Raw genomic sequence first — 12,628 nt, forward strand, 5'->3', positions numbered from 1 at the left:
AATATATAAAGTTTTTATAAGTAAAAATTAAAAAGGAATTATTGTTACACACAAAATGGCTAAAATCTCTACTATAAAGCATTCATACAAATTAATAAGACAAACATAATAACTCTACCATAACAAAGGGTCAATACAGTAGAATACTAAAAAGCTATTAAGATTCTGTAAACTTATCTGCTGATAGGGAAAATAAAAATGTTCAGGTTATAAAATTAGTACATATAAGACAGTATGGTCTCATTTCTATTTTTAAAATGATGTGGCTATACATGGAATTAAAGGATCTAAAGAAGAGAATGATAGAGTGAAAGAGAATATGGATGCTTTAAAAAAATTTTTCAACTTGTCCTTTAAAAACATTCACAGTAACATATTCGCCTTTGTAAAAACCTTATTCAAAATTTCATTTTAGAAAGAAAGTGAAAAAAGTCAAATGTTATAGACAAAAGGTAATAATCAAGCAGAATAAGGACTATCCAAACACTTGTGTGTCCCCTTGTCCTTCACTAGCATGTGCCACCTGATTTGCATTCTGTCAACCACAAGGCCAGTGATGACAGCTCTAGTCCAATCCAACGTTCTCCCTGCACTCCAGGGCCCCAGTGATTTCCATTCTCATACGTAATGCCCTCTAGGACTCTGCTTTTATATTGTTTTTCTCACTTCAAGAGTTGATAATGTAGAGGCATGATATTTGCTCCTTTCTGTCTGCCCGCTACCACCACTACGATGGTAGTAATCAACACCTCTAACATGCTGACCCTAGTGCCTTTTTTCCCCAACCCCAGAAGCTCTCTTCCTTCTTATTCAGGTTAGATTCTATAGTTCCTCATCTCAAAAGAATTTAGTAACATTCTTGGACCCTGGATGAGCCCTATAATTCATAATTCACCACCTGCCCTGAAGAATCTGAGTGCTGCTTAAGAAATTTACACAGGAGAGCTAATTAGTATCCATAAATTTGCCAATATCAACATCAAAGGTGTCCTTTGATTATCTTATTAGGTTTTCGTGGTAACTTACTCTCCCCTCTCTTTATAATAACTTTTTCATATTTCTCCACACCATTAAACTGCCAAATCACCCACATTCTCTTCTCTCTGCTCACAGAAGGAGGCTGCATGTCATTCTTTATAGAAACAAAACTGAAGCTATCATTTGGAAACTCCTTAAACTCTCCACTACTAAGTCTATAAACGTTCCTAATGTACATCCATCTTGTTCATCTCCTTTTCCTTCCCTCCTGTTTCTTTTCGATTTAAAGTCCATGCCAATTGGGATATCTTAAATCCTATCCTTTCCCACTCTTCTCAGAAACCTGATATTCTTTATCATCACTGATGCTCTTTCTCACCTTTGTATACTCAAAATACGCTAGCTGTTTGAATCACATTTTATCCTTCCTGGGTCTCTCCTACATAAATTTCACACTCTATAGTTAGTTAATCTGAGGAAAGACTACACTGGTCATTGACATCTTATAAACTGACAGAAGAACCATAGGAAAAATCATTTTTGAAATACAGATCTGATCATGTCACCTCCCTGTTAAAGTTCACTTCTTACAACTCTTTTAATACTATCTGATCCAACCAACCACAAGGCCTTTGCATGTGCTACAGCCTTTATGTGGAATGTTTTCCCACTCTTTATCTAACAGTAATTAACAGTACAGACTATTCAGCCATACTGCAAAGATTCATATCTCATGTTTGCCTTTATTAGCTATAAGATCTCAGTTCACTCACTTGCCAAATGGGGAGGGCAACACCATCTACCTTATAGCGTTCAGTCCAGTTCAGTCCCTCAGTCGTGTCCAACTCCTTGCAACCCCATGAACCACAGTACGCCAGGCCTCCCTGTCCATCACCAACTCCCATAGTTCATCCAAACCCATGTCCATTGTGTCGGTAATGCCATCCAACCACCTCATCCTCTGTCGTCCCCTTCTCCTCCTGCCCTCAATCTTTCCCAGCATCAGGGTCTTTTCCAATGAGTCAGCTCTCCGCATCAGGTGGCCAAAGTATTGGAGTTTCAGCTTCAACATCAGTCCCTCCATGAACACCAAGGACTGATCTCCTTTAGGATGGACTAGTTGGATCTCCTTGCAGTCCAAGGGACTTATACCCTTATAGCATTATGGGAGAATAAATGAGTTCGTTTGTATAAACTGCTTAGAATAGCACCTGGCACACAAGAAATGCTCTGTTTGCTAAATAAATGAACAAATGGATGTAGTCTAGGTTAAGTTAGGAGCCCAGACTCTGGAACCTGACTATATATGATGTTTGGCTCTAGAATATATGCTGTGAGACCTTGGGTACATTACTTAGCCACTCAGTGTCCTCATTTGTAAAATAAGGCAACAACCTACCCCACAGGTTTATTAAGAGGATTAAATGAATACAGAAAGGGCTGAGAACAGTACTAAAACAGTTAATGTTATATAATTATAAACTGTTACTATTATTTTTCAGTTATTAACTCAAGCATCACTTCCTCATAGAAGTCTTCTCACAACCAGTTAGCCTAGCAAGAATCCCTGTTATTTTCACCCACAGCATTGCTTCCCTTTCCTTAACAGTTCTTATATGTTTCTAACTACAAATTTATAAATTATTTATTTAGAGATTTATTAGCTTCTAGTTGTTCCACTAGATTATAAGCTCCATGAGAGAGAAACTAAGAGAGGTTTTGCTCACTTAGTGTGCATTCTTAAATACTTACTGAATTAATGCATAAATGAAATGGCTAACCAAAATCCTTAGTTCAAAGGTTTGAAAATTATCTGAAATATTTTATTACCAAGTAATGTATTAACATGGTCAAGTAATAATAATTTTCAGATTCTGGAATATAAGCAGTATTCAGAGGCTATAAATGAAATACAGCCAGGCTTTAAAAAGAATATGGTGACAAATGAATGCCTAATAACCAGAACCCTCTCAAACACAGTGTTTGTTCTTTTCATTTACAATAAACCCTTTAAAAGTTTTTATAAGAATAAGTTTTGGAGAATAAGCTTCACTACAATTTTTTTTCTCATCGTATGATCTGATGACTAATAATACAGCATCTAGCACAGAGAAGACCTCTATAAATGTTTGTTCTCTAAGAATGTAAACATCAGCATGAATTAGTGCATATACTATTTGTGTGTCACAATCCAGACCTGGAAAATTACAGCACTTGAGCTGCTGCAGAAAGAGGTGTGGAAGTCTTCTTTGTTAGGGTGTCTCTATAAAATCAGGAATTCTGCCATCAATGTTATACTCCCCCAAAGCCAACACATGCTATAGTTGCTGCTTGCCAAATGAAAAATTTAAGGAGAAATTTTCCATTTTGATTGGAAATGGTTGAGATGAATATACTACAAAACAGGCACACTGCTTTTTTGCAGTGATAAGGGCAGAAGGAAAAGTTCACACGTATTCAGACATCTATCCTTCCAACAGTGCTGGTGACCTTTGGTAACTCCTGAAAAATAGACTTCAAATCTACATTCAACCTTCTAATTTCCTTATGACAAAAGACAACAAAAAATAACTGTTATCAGATCTAATATTTAAAGTAAATACAAACTTCACAGATGAGGCATATGTTGGGATTTTTATTCATTATAAGCACCCTATCTTAAACACACTAACTAATACAGGATTCACTGAATAACTTTTTATTCATTATGAAAGAAAGCTGTATAGTAAACCGTCACAATAACTCCTCGTACCTGGTGTGTAAGTAAAACGTTGAGACTGGCTTTTTTTCCTCTTGCCATTGCAAAGATAAAAGTGCACCTGCACTGCAGTTGTAACTGCTGGGTTATGATATGGAGGAACTTCAAGGACAATGTGAGCCTAAGGAGCATGGAAAGCAAGATTGTGTTACACTCAGAACTAAAAATGAAATGCACCTGCTAAACTCAACACATCTCATGAGCCTTAACTACTTGGGCTCATTATGCACATTAACTGGTCATATAAGTCATCTGGGGATTTACTCTAAGGATACTTCAGTCTTAACAGAGAAAAGCTCTTTCAAGTAAACCATTAAAGGAGAAATTGCTTTTCACTCACCTACTTAGGTTTCTAGCTATAGCAGAAATCAAAAGTCATATTATTTACTATGTAGTCAGATATTTTGTGCTAATAAATATTACATGTTACTATATATCTTAGGAGAAGGCAATGGCACCCCACAACCAGTACTCTTGCCTGGAATATCCCATGGACAGAGGAGCCTGGGAGGCTGCAGTCCATGGGGTTGCTAAGAGTCTGACACGACTGAGCGACTTCACTTTCACTTTTCACTTTCAGGCGCTGGAGAAGGAAATGGCAACCCACTCCAGTGTTCTTGCCTGGAGAATCCCAGGAGCGGGGGGAGCCTGGTGGGCTGCCGTCTATGGGGTCACACAGAGTTGGACACGACTGAAGTGACTTAGCAGCAACAGCATACATCTTAAGTGAAAGTTTGTTCTAATTTTTAATCAAAGTTTAATAGCTCCCACATTGTGTTATAGTTTAGATTTCTTATCATTTTTGTCCCTTGGCCTCGCTGTGTGGCCTGAGGGATCTCAGTTCCCTCACCAGGGATTGAACCTGGCCTACAGCAGGAAAAGTGTTAAATCCTAACCACTAGGGAACTCCTTTATGTTAAATTTTACATTGAAAATGTCCTAAATGGCAAAACACAAAATCTGTATCTATATCAAGAATAATCTTACATATGCATACAGAAAATTTTTAGCCCCAAATCAACCACAATCCTTAATCTAACTTCTCTAGGTCTTTGGAGAGCACTGAGAGAAGAGGTATTGTCTACCCCAGAGAAAATTCTGTGTCCATTCCAACCAGGATGAAGGAATCACAGCTTTCAGTGTTGAATCCTGGAAGGCTTACTGTGGAGGAGTTGGAAAGAGTGTGTTAAATACAAAACCCCTGAGGGCTTGTCCTCCTATTTTTTTGCCCATTATTTAAAGTTCTTCACTGAATTTGACCTCTTCACTGAATTCAGAGAAGTAAATCAATAACCTCAGTAAGAACTTCCAATAATCTTTCATTTCTAATTTCTCCTTCCCTATGCACAAAAAAGGGGAAGACACCAACAGTTTATCTTTCCTAAGCTTTATTTCAGTACCAGGAAGGCAATCTATCTCATGTCCAAACTTCTAAAAAAGACTCCTCATCTATACCACAAAGCAACATTATCTAATTTTCACATTAAGCATCTCAAATATTTCCAAAGAAATAAACTTCTTACCCCTTGACATTTTTCCTTGATTATCTTCCCTTCTACTTCCCACTGAGGTCGTCCATCTAGTGAAAGAAACAATTTACAGTTAAAAGGAAGTCAAAAAGCATGCAAACAAAATCTAACTTATTTAGTATCACAAATTTATTGGCAAAAGGAATCTTTATCTCACTGACTTCTGTTATGAAAATGTCTACCCACGGGGGAAAAAGTGTGAAGAAAGATCTTAGGCTACCTGAATTTGCAGGGCCTGCAGACTTTATTCTACTAAGTGATGTATGAAAATCTTCTGAGAACACCTCTACAGAGTGGTGGCCAACTTCTTTCTGACTGTGTGCCTTAAAGTAATGAGAAACTCATTCCCTAACCAAGTAACCCATCTCATCTTTGGATAATAACTGCTGCTAGAAAACTGCTCTATCTTCATGATATGTCTCCTTCGAGTACCCAACCTCTGGCCTAAGCACTACTCCTTGTAGCCACCCCCTAAAAATCTTGAGTGTCTCTGTGAGACAGTATTTCACATGTTTAAAAGCATCTGTGTTTGCCTGTGTCTCCTTTTCTGCTGCCTAGCACCTCTAGTTCCACATCTATTCCCTAAACAATATTTTAGCCCTCCTGGTCACTCTTCTTTGAACAGTCTTCCAGTGTGACCATCTCCCTCCAAATGCATCAGGCTGAGGACTGAATGAGACCAGGTGAGAAATGATTCAACATGACAGAGAGTGACTGAGGCTCTTGTTGTCTCACATAGAGATGCTGTGTCTCTGTCAATAAAAAAGTTTTCTGAAGCAGCTACACTATCAAGAAAGTGTCTGACACTTCGCGTGTGGCAAGTGTCCCTCAGTCTGCCACATTTCCTACTGCCAAGCTCAAGCTCCCACACTGTGTACTCATGCAGCTGCGTTTTTTGTGTGTGTGTGTTTTTTTTAATCCCTAGCCCTTGCTATGTTAGTTTCCCCCTACTAGACTTCATTTTCTAGGATTGCGTGGCTTGTCAAGATCTTCTTAGAAACAGATGGTCTTGTGAACAATCTGCGAGGCTTTCCAGATCTGGGTCACCACAGATCTTTACTATCTGGCCAGCACATTTTCTGCCTATTCATCACAAGTGACTTGTTGACCTAGGAGCACCCCATCTGCTGCTAGTGTTCCCACTCCAGCCTAATGTGCAGCTATTCTAAAGCATTCTTTTTATGTCATGGGCATTCACCCTGTGACAAAACCATACAAGTATCTTCACTGCTAGCATCACTTCATCTGGTCTGTGAAGACTCGGTGAAATGCCTTCCAGACTGTGACTACCATTTTCCACTCCAACAACTAAGTATGAGCTACCCCTGTGCACAAATGCTATGCCTACTCAGAATTACAGCTCAGTTCAGCAATCATCTGCTGGGTCTCAACTTGCCAGGCACTTTGGGTTGCTGAAATAACAGACAGGATGCCCTACTTTCTGTCTGTGGATGAAAGGCAAATACAAACAGTTCACTATAATGAAATGTGGATGTTACAATAATTAATAAAGATGCATTCTGGATGTACTAGGAGCACAGACGTCAGGGTCCTTATAACCGAGTCTTGGCTACTATAAACACTGGGCAATGAACATGGGAGTGTATTTTTTTGAGTTAGTATGTCTATTTTCTTCAGATAAATACCCAGAAGTGGAACTTCGGGATCATACAGTAGTTCTACTTTAAATTTTCTGAGGAACCTCCAAAATATTTTCTGTAGTGACTCCATCAGTTCACATTCCCACAAACAGTATACAATTCCCTCTTGTTCACAGACTTGCCAACACTTGTTTTTTCTAGCTTTTTTTTTTATAATAGCCATTCTAAGAGGTGTGAGGTGGTATCTATAGTTTTGTGTTTTTCTTTTTTTGGGGCTTTGCCAGGTCTTCACTGTGGCATGTGGGATCTAGTTCCCTGACCAGAAAATGAACCTGAGACCCCTGCGTTGAGAGAATGAAGTCTTAGCCACTGGACTACCAGGCAAGTCCCTCTCTATGGTTTTGACTTCCATTTCACTGATGATTAACAATGTGGAGAATCTTCATATCTGTTGGCTATCTATGTTCTTCTTTGGAAAAATGTCTACTGGGATCTTCTGCTTATTTCTTAATTGGGATTGTCTGATTTTTTACTATTGAACTGTATGAGCTCTTTATGTGCTTTGGAAATATTTTCTCTCATCCAGTAGGCTGCTTTCTCATTTTGTGGACAGTTTCTTTTGTTGTGCGGCTTTTTAAGTTTGATGTAGTCCCTTTTATTTTTGCTGTTGCTGCTTTTGGTGTCAGATTCAAAAAATCACTGTCAAGACCTATACCACGGCTTACTACCTAAGTTTTCTTCCAGTTTTACAGTTTCAAGTTTTACATTTAAGTCTTTAATCAATTTTGAGTTCATTTTTGTGTATGGTTTAAGAGAGTGGCCCAGTTCATCTATTTTATATATAGTAGTTTGTATCTTCTTTTTTTTTTTTTAGTTTGTATCTTCTTATCCCAAACTCCTAATTTATCCCTTCTCTCTCCTATCCCCTTTGGTGACCGTAAGTTTGTTTTTTATGTCTGTGTCAACTCAAATTTTATATTATTTACCTTGTCCTTTTTCAAGAAAGATGATTTTGGATTCTGGAAGAAAATTAGATCCAGTAACAATCATTTCATGACCTCCATTTACAGAACAACTGTTGATACTGTACTTCTCAATATGAGGAAGTTCTTGGGCAGACCGCTGAGCTGTTTTTTTAAGAGTGAAGAAAAATAAATACTAGTTTACAGTCTTTCATATGTAAATGACAAATTCTAGCTATAAAAGAAGAAAATTCTGGGCTTTTATAAAACACAGGACAATAGTAACAATATCTACTAAATAACTATGCTATTTAGAAAACAAAATAAGACTTATTAGTCATGTGACTTCTACAGTATTATTAGACTATGACTATAGAGAAACTAATAAAGAGAAATTAATCAATGCCTGCAACTTATGTTGACTCCAACACATTCACCTCATCCACTTTTCTCTTTTTAGCTTAATACATTTCTTCCCTACAGTTTGCCTTTTAAAATTGGCAAATTTAATATAAGAAGAAAACTAAGAGGCATAATTACATTACATACAACTTAAAGAAGACAAGTTTCTAAAGGACAAACACCAAGTAAACCTTTCACCAAGAAAACAGCCAGATCATCAAGACATCAGGATTACATGTTGGATGATCTTCTGAATAACTAAACAAAGTATACGTGAAGTACACATTTCAATACAGAATTTTAAAATGTGAACATAAATTTCTTAGTGCACTCTACTCTTCCTTCCCAGGATATGTGAACACAATTTATCCTAAAACCTGTAAGTCATTATTTAAAGTATTAACTTTTCCGGGTGCCACCATTTTCTGATATCAACTGATTTCAATTGTATTTTCTGGAGATCCTATTTCTGGTCTTTTCTTTTTTTAAAAAATGCTTGAGTTTCAAGCTATACTTCTTTTGACTGCTTAGGTTCTTTAAGGGTTTATTCCTGTCAAAGTCCTCAACAACTATGTTTCTCTCTAGATTAAAATAAAGTGTGGACTACACTTTCTTCTTCATGTTTTGGAAACAGGTCTACTTTTAGTCCTACTACTTGGGTGGAAAATTGGTGGTTTTGAGGGTCAGCTGTGTTTTGTTTGGCCAAAACAACATTTGACAGAAATTTAAACAACTTGACTGCCTTTAGGATGCATGCAGTCCCAGTTCCCATGTCTCTTCCAAGTATTTCATAACAAGCCACAAAAGGTATATGAACTGGGATCCTGGTCCCGTACAAAGAGAATGTGTCAGAGGGGATGGGTCTGGTTAGGATGAGCTACAACTTGGAAAGTACCAAGGACCAACCTAGATCTCAGAAAACATTTATGTCCCTATTTATGTTTTAAATGGCGCAACAGAGAAGGAGCATGAACACAAGCACTGACTAGCCTAGGGAGTAGGACTATCTATGGCGGAAACCAGCCATCACAAGTACATTTGCTAAACACATCAAACTGTTCAGCAAATGGTATAGCCAAAATAAAATATTATGCATGTGCCAAAAGTATTTTTGAAGAATATTTAACAATATGAGAACACGCCCATTATAAGTGAAAATACCAAGTACTGTGTATACACACACACACACCCAAAAAAATCCAAAATATGGTTAATAGTGACTATCTCAGAGAAGTGACATTACAAAAGATTTTAATGCTACTCTTTATACCATTCTGTGTTTTCTATATTCTCAATAGTCACACATTAAGTTAATAAACTAAAAGAGAAAACAGAGTAATTTTAGCATAAATTCATCTCAAAAACTCAAGCTACTCTATGAACTTAAAATTACTTAAATTATGTTGCTAAAAATTAGAGAAATATATGCTTAAATGGGCACTTGTCTGGCAGAGTAACCAAGATTGTGGCAACAAAAGCTGTTTCTAAGAAGGGGAATTAGCTGACTTGAAAATTTACTTTTCATTCTATACTTTTTTTTTAGATAAGAAGTGGATTTATTCAGATTCAGAGAGAAGCACAATCCACAGTGTAGCAGAGGGCAAGTGCAGGGGCCTCACTCCATACTTCTATTCATTTTAAATTCTGTACCATATACCTGTATTATCTATTTAAAGTTAATACAAAAATTATGCCCAAAAGGATCTAAACCACAATCTCAGTATTTCAGTCCTATGAGCTAACCTGCCTGAGGTCCACAGTTCTCAATCCACAGCTTGAGTAGATTATCAGGTTCTAGGGCCTTTTTCAATTTCTTGGCCTTGAAAATTTAGGTAAATGATATTCACTTTCTCAAGCTGATGTAAATGAATTTATGGTAAAAAGCCAAAAGCCTGGGAATCCATAGTTAGGTGAACTGTCAGCTTGTAAAGATAGGCATCTTCCAACATTTTAATAAAACAAAGGTGACCAAGTAATAGTGACACTTAGCGTCAGACTCACAGGTTCATGATTTGGTCCTCAGGTGTCATCAAGCCCCCTTCCTCATTTACAGGTAAGAAAACTGTAGTCAAGAGAATAATGTCTATAGCCACATAGGCCACCTTGGGTCAGATTATAATTCGAGGCCATTTCCTAACTCCAAGATCAGTACTAACTCCAACTAAACATGTAGTTTATTTCTATATAAGAAAATCATACCAGCTTTCCAAACCCTGGGTTTCAGTTTACTTTTGATCTCAACATTATAAATAAAACAGGAAATGAAAATGACCTATTATAAACAAAATTTTAAAAATATCATCACAAGCTCACTTACAGCATTCAACAGGTATAGAAGCTGTCTGCAGAGAAAGGACTTTTCCATTGGGCTGTGGGATGTGTACACGAAACACAAGTCGAACTCTAGTATTCTTTCTGCCAATATCAGTTTCTCCTTTTCGAAGTTCTATATCTGAATTTCGGAGTTTCAAAATACCAGCACAATCAATACTAGGGGGAAAAAACATACAAGTATTATTGGCTTACTGAAATTAGTGGTTCCAAACAACTTAGCTAAACAGTTATTGTTAACCTGCCAGGCACAACTATCACAACCCAAAATCAGGTCAAAAAAGAAAGATATGACTGCTATTTTCTGCTATTTAAATTAAAAATAGGATTAAAAATGTTTTGGATGACAAATAATACTAAGTGTAGCAACTGACTGTAAAGAGGGCTGTCAATAATTCTTCCCCATACTTGTATTCCCATGCCACTTTACCCATTAAGAGGTAGAGTAACGATGTCCCCTCTCCTTGATAGTGGACCTTATGATTTCCTTTGACAAACATAATGTGGTCAAGTGATGCTATGTAAGTTGCAAGTCCAGCCCTGAAGCAGCTCTGGAGCTTCCACTTTTGCTCTTCTGGAGCCCTGAGCCACAGTGAAGAAGTCCAACTAGTGAGCTGGAGAGGAAAGCCCAGATAATCCTCAGCTACTCTGCACCACTCCAGCTGAGCTCCCAGCCGAAGTCAGGTACACGAGTGATCCCAGCTGACACCACAGGAATGAGCCAGCAGAGTCCAGCCAACGAAAACAATAATGAAAAATAATAAACACTTACAACTTTTAAGCCATCAAATTTTGAGGTGGTTTGTGTTATAGAACTAGATAATTGAAACATAAAGTGAAAGGCTCTAATTCTATACATATAACTTAGCCCAGAAAAGATTAATGTATAGGACCACAATTAAATCAATAATAACATATTAAAACTTTTATATATACTTATTAATAAAAACAATCCATCAGGCTTGAACCAGTGAAGTTCAAGAAGAATCTGAAAAATATAATATTTTCACCTTCAGAAAGGCAAAGAAATTTCTAAAAAAGTAACATTTTCAAAAATAAACATTTTTATTTATAAATAACTATTTAGCTAATATTGAAAAACTGTACCTTAGCTCAAAACAGTACTGATCAAATTGTATCAAGGTAGTAATTATTCATGCTAATATGCCAAATGAGTATTTGGTGGGAAATACCGGAGATTATCCACTTTTATTGAATTTCAAGGGAAGGTATTTTAGCAGACAGTTAAGTTTCTAGCAGATGATGTGGAGCATCAGAAATGACCATTTTAAACTCTGGCTAAGCAATGAGAAAAAAGAAAAAAGCAACCAAACCAACAAAATCTAAAGTTATAGGAATGATAATAACTATTAATTTCTGCTTACAACACAATTATATTCTAGATCAGAATATAACACTGCCACATCCATATCCATCAAGTTCTAAATCAAGGAGGAGTTATGAGTAGGGTAAGGCAATGAATATTGGCATACTATATTTAAAGCATCTTGTAGAGTGGTTCTATGTTTTATGGGTTGAATATTGGTGCTAATTAAAGAGTATTACCCTACAAGATAGATTAGGTTTGAGATGACCAGATCTATGGGATAGCAAGCAGAACAAAGAGGCTATCTCCCAATCTTCCCCCACACTACTGCTCTGAGACAACAGTAGAGCTTTTTTTTTCCTTTGGCCACAGCATGCAGGATACTAGATCCCTGACTAGGGATGAAACTGGCATACTCTGCAGTGGAAGTTGTTGTTCAGCCACACAGTCGTGTCAAAAACTTTGCGACCCCATGGACTGCAGCACACTAGGTTTCCCTGTCCTTCACCATCTCCCAGAGCTTCCTCAAACTCATATTTATTGAGCCAGGGATGCCATCCAACCATCTAGTCCTCTGTTGTCCCCTTCTCCTCCCGCCTTCAATCTTTCCCAGTATTAAGGCCTTTTCTAATAAGTTGGCTCTTTGCATCAGGTGGCCAAAGTACTGGAACTTCAGTATTAGTCCTTCTAATGAATATTCAGGATTCATCTCCTTTAGAATGGACTGGTTTGATCTCCTT

At 37.2% G+C, this 12,628-nt stretch overlaps 1 protein-coding gene across 6 annotated transcripts in view; it reads right to left on the bottom strand.

Moving 5' to 3' along the window:
- The window catches only part of NFATC3 (nuclear factor of activated T cells 3), a 93,617-nt gene that overhangs the window by 25,801 nt on the left and 55,188 nt on the right, over positions 1-12,628 (bottom strand). For 5 of the 6 annotated variants that reach the window (XM_020885028.2, XM_020885031.2, XM_070451110.1 and 2 more), the window contains exons 5-8: positions 10,548-10,720; positions 7,853-7,993; positions 5,260-5,315; positions 3,731-3,857 (exon numbers count right to left, since the gene is read on the bottom strand). In XM_020885028.2, the coding sequence (XP_020740687.1) occupies positions 3,731-3,857; positions 5,260-5,315; positions 7,853-7,993; positions 10,548-10,720 (497 nt within the window). The remainder of the gene's footprint in view (positions 1-3,730; positions 3,858-5,259; positions 5,316-7,852; positions 7,994-10,547; positions 10,721-12,628) is intronic. The other variant, XM_070451113.1, reaches the window with a different exon arrangement.

The sequence above is a fragment of the Odocoileus virginianus genome, chromosome 20 (genome assembly GCF_023699985.2).
Source record: "Odocoileus virginianus isolate 20LAN1187 ecotype Illinois chromosome 20, Ovbor_1.2, whole genome shotgun sequence".
NCBI lineage: Eukaryota > Metazoa > Chordata > Mammalia > Artiodactyla > Cervidae > Odocoileus > Odocoileus virginianus.